This window comes from Pygoscelis adeliae, unplaced genomic scaffold (genome assembly GCF_000699105.1).
Source record: "Pygoscelis adeliae isolate BGI_AS28 unplaced genomic scaffold, ASM69910v1 Scaffold399, whole genome shotgun sequence".
NCBI classification, from domain to species: domain Eukaryota; kingdom Metazoa; phylum Chordata; class Aves; order Sphenisciformes; family Spheniscidae; genus Pygoscelis; species Pygoscelis adeliae.
The window spans coordinates 1,797,413-1,797,963 of NW_008825609.1; the positions used below are offsets into that span (position 1 = coordinate 1,797,413).

At 63.0% G+C, this 551-nt stretch overlaps 1 protein-coding gene across 1 annotated transcript in view; it reads left to right on the forward strand.

The window, feature by feature from the left end:
• CBY1 (chibby homolog 1 (Drosophila)) overlaps positions 1–513 on the forward strand; it is a 9,767-nt gene extending 9,254 nt beyond the window's left edge. Inside the window, exon 6 of the mRNA XM_009332675.1 lies at positions 433–513. Coding sequence (XP_009330950.1) covers positions 433–513 — 81 coding nt within the window. The remainder of the gene's footprint in view (positions 1–432) is intronic.
• Positions 514–551: the final 38 nt, after the last annotated feature.

The following is a 551-nucleotide window of genomic DNA, read 5'->3' on the forward strand; positions in this document are numbered from 1 at the left end:
GGCTTTTGTGGCCGGAGCACTTAGCAGAAGGCCCAGCCGCTCTCCGGGTTTTCCAGGCCATCTCGGGGAAGCGTGAAACCTCAGCTTCCCTCTCGCTCAAGCGGGAACAAATTCCCTCGCGCGGGTGCTGGCCCGTGGCTGTAAATCTCGGCGACGTCTCTGGAAAAGTTGTGCCGTGAAATCGGGAAGGCTCCCGAGGCACAAATGTCCCGTTGCGCGTGCGCGCACGCGCGCTGCCGCAACACAAGGTGCTCTTCCAGAGGGAGAGCAATCTCCAATCCCTCTAAGGGGCTTTCGTGTCCTGCCACGCGTGTCCGAGGTACGCGACGGGCTGCGAGGTCCCCGATCCGCTGCTAGCCCCGCAGCTGTAGCTCGAGGTGGAGGTTGGAGGAGTCCTAGCTCACTCTTGTCGTTGTTCGCTGTGCGTTGCAGCTCTCCGAGACCACAGCCGAGTCCCACCTGATGGAGAAGGAGCTGGAGGAGCTGAAGAACCACAGCCGGAGGAGGAAGTGAAGAAGAAGAGGTGGCCGGGGGGGACGGGGGAGCGCGGC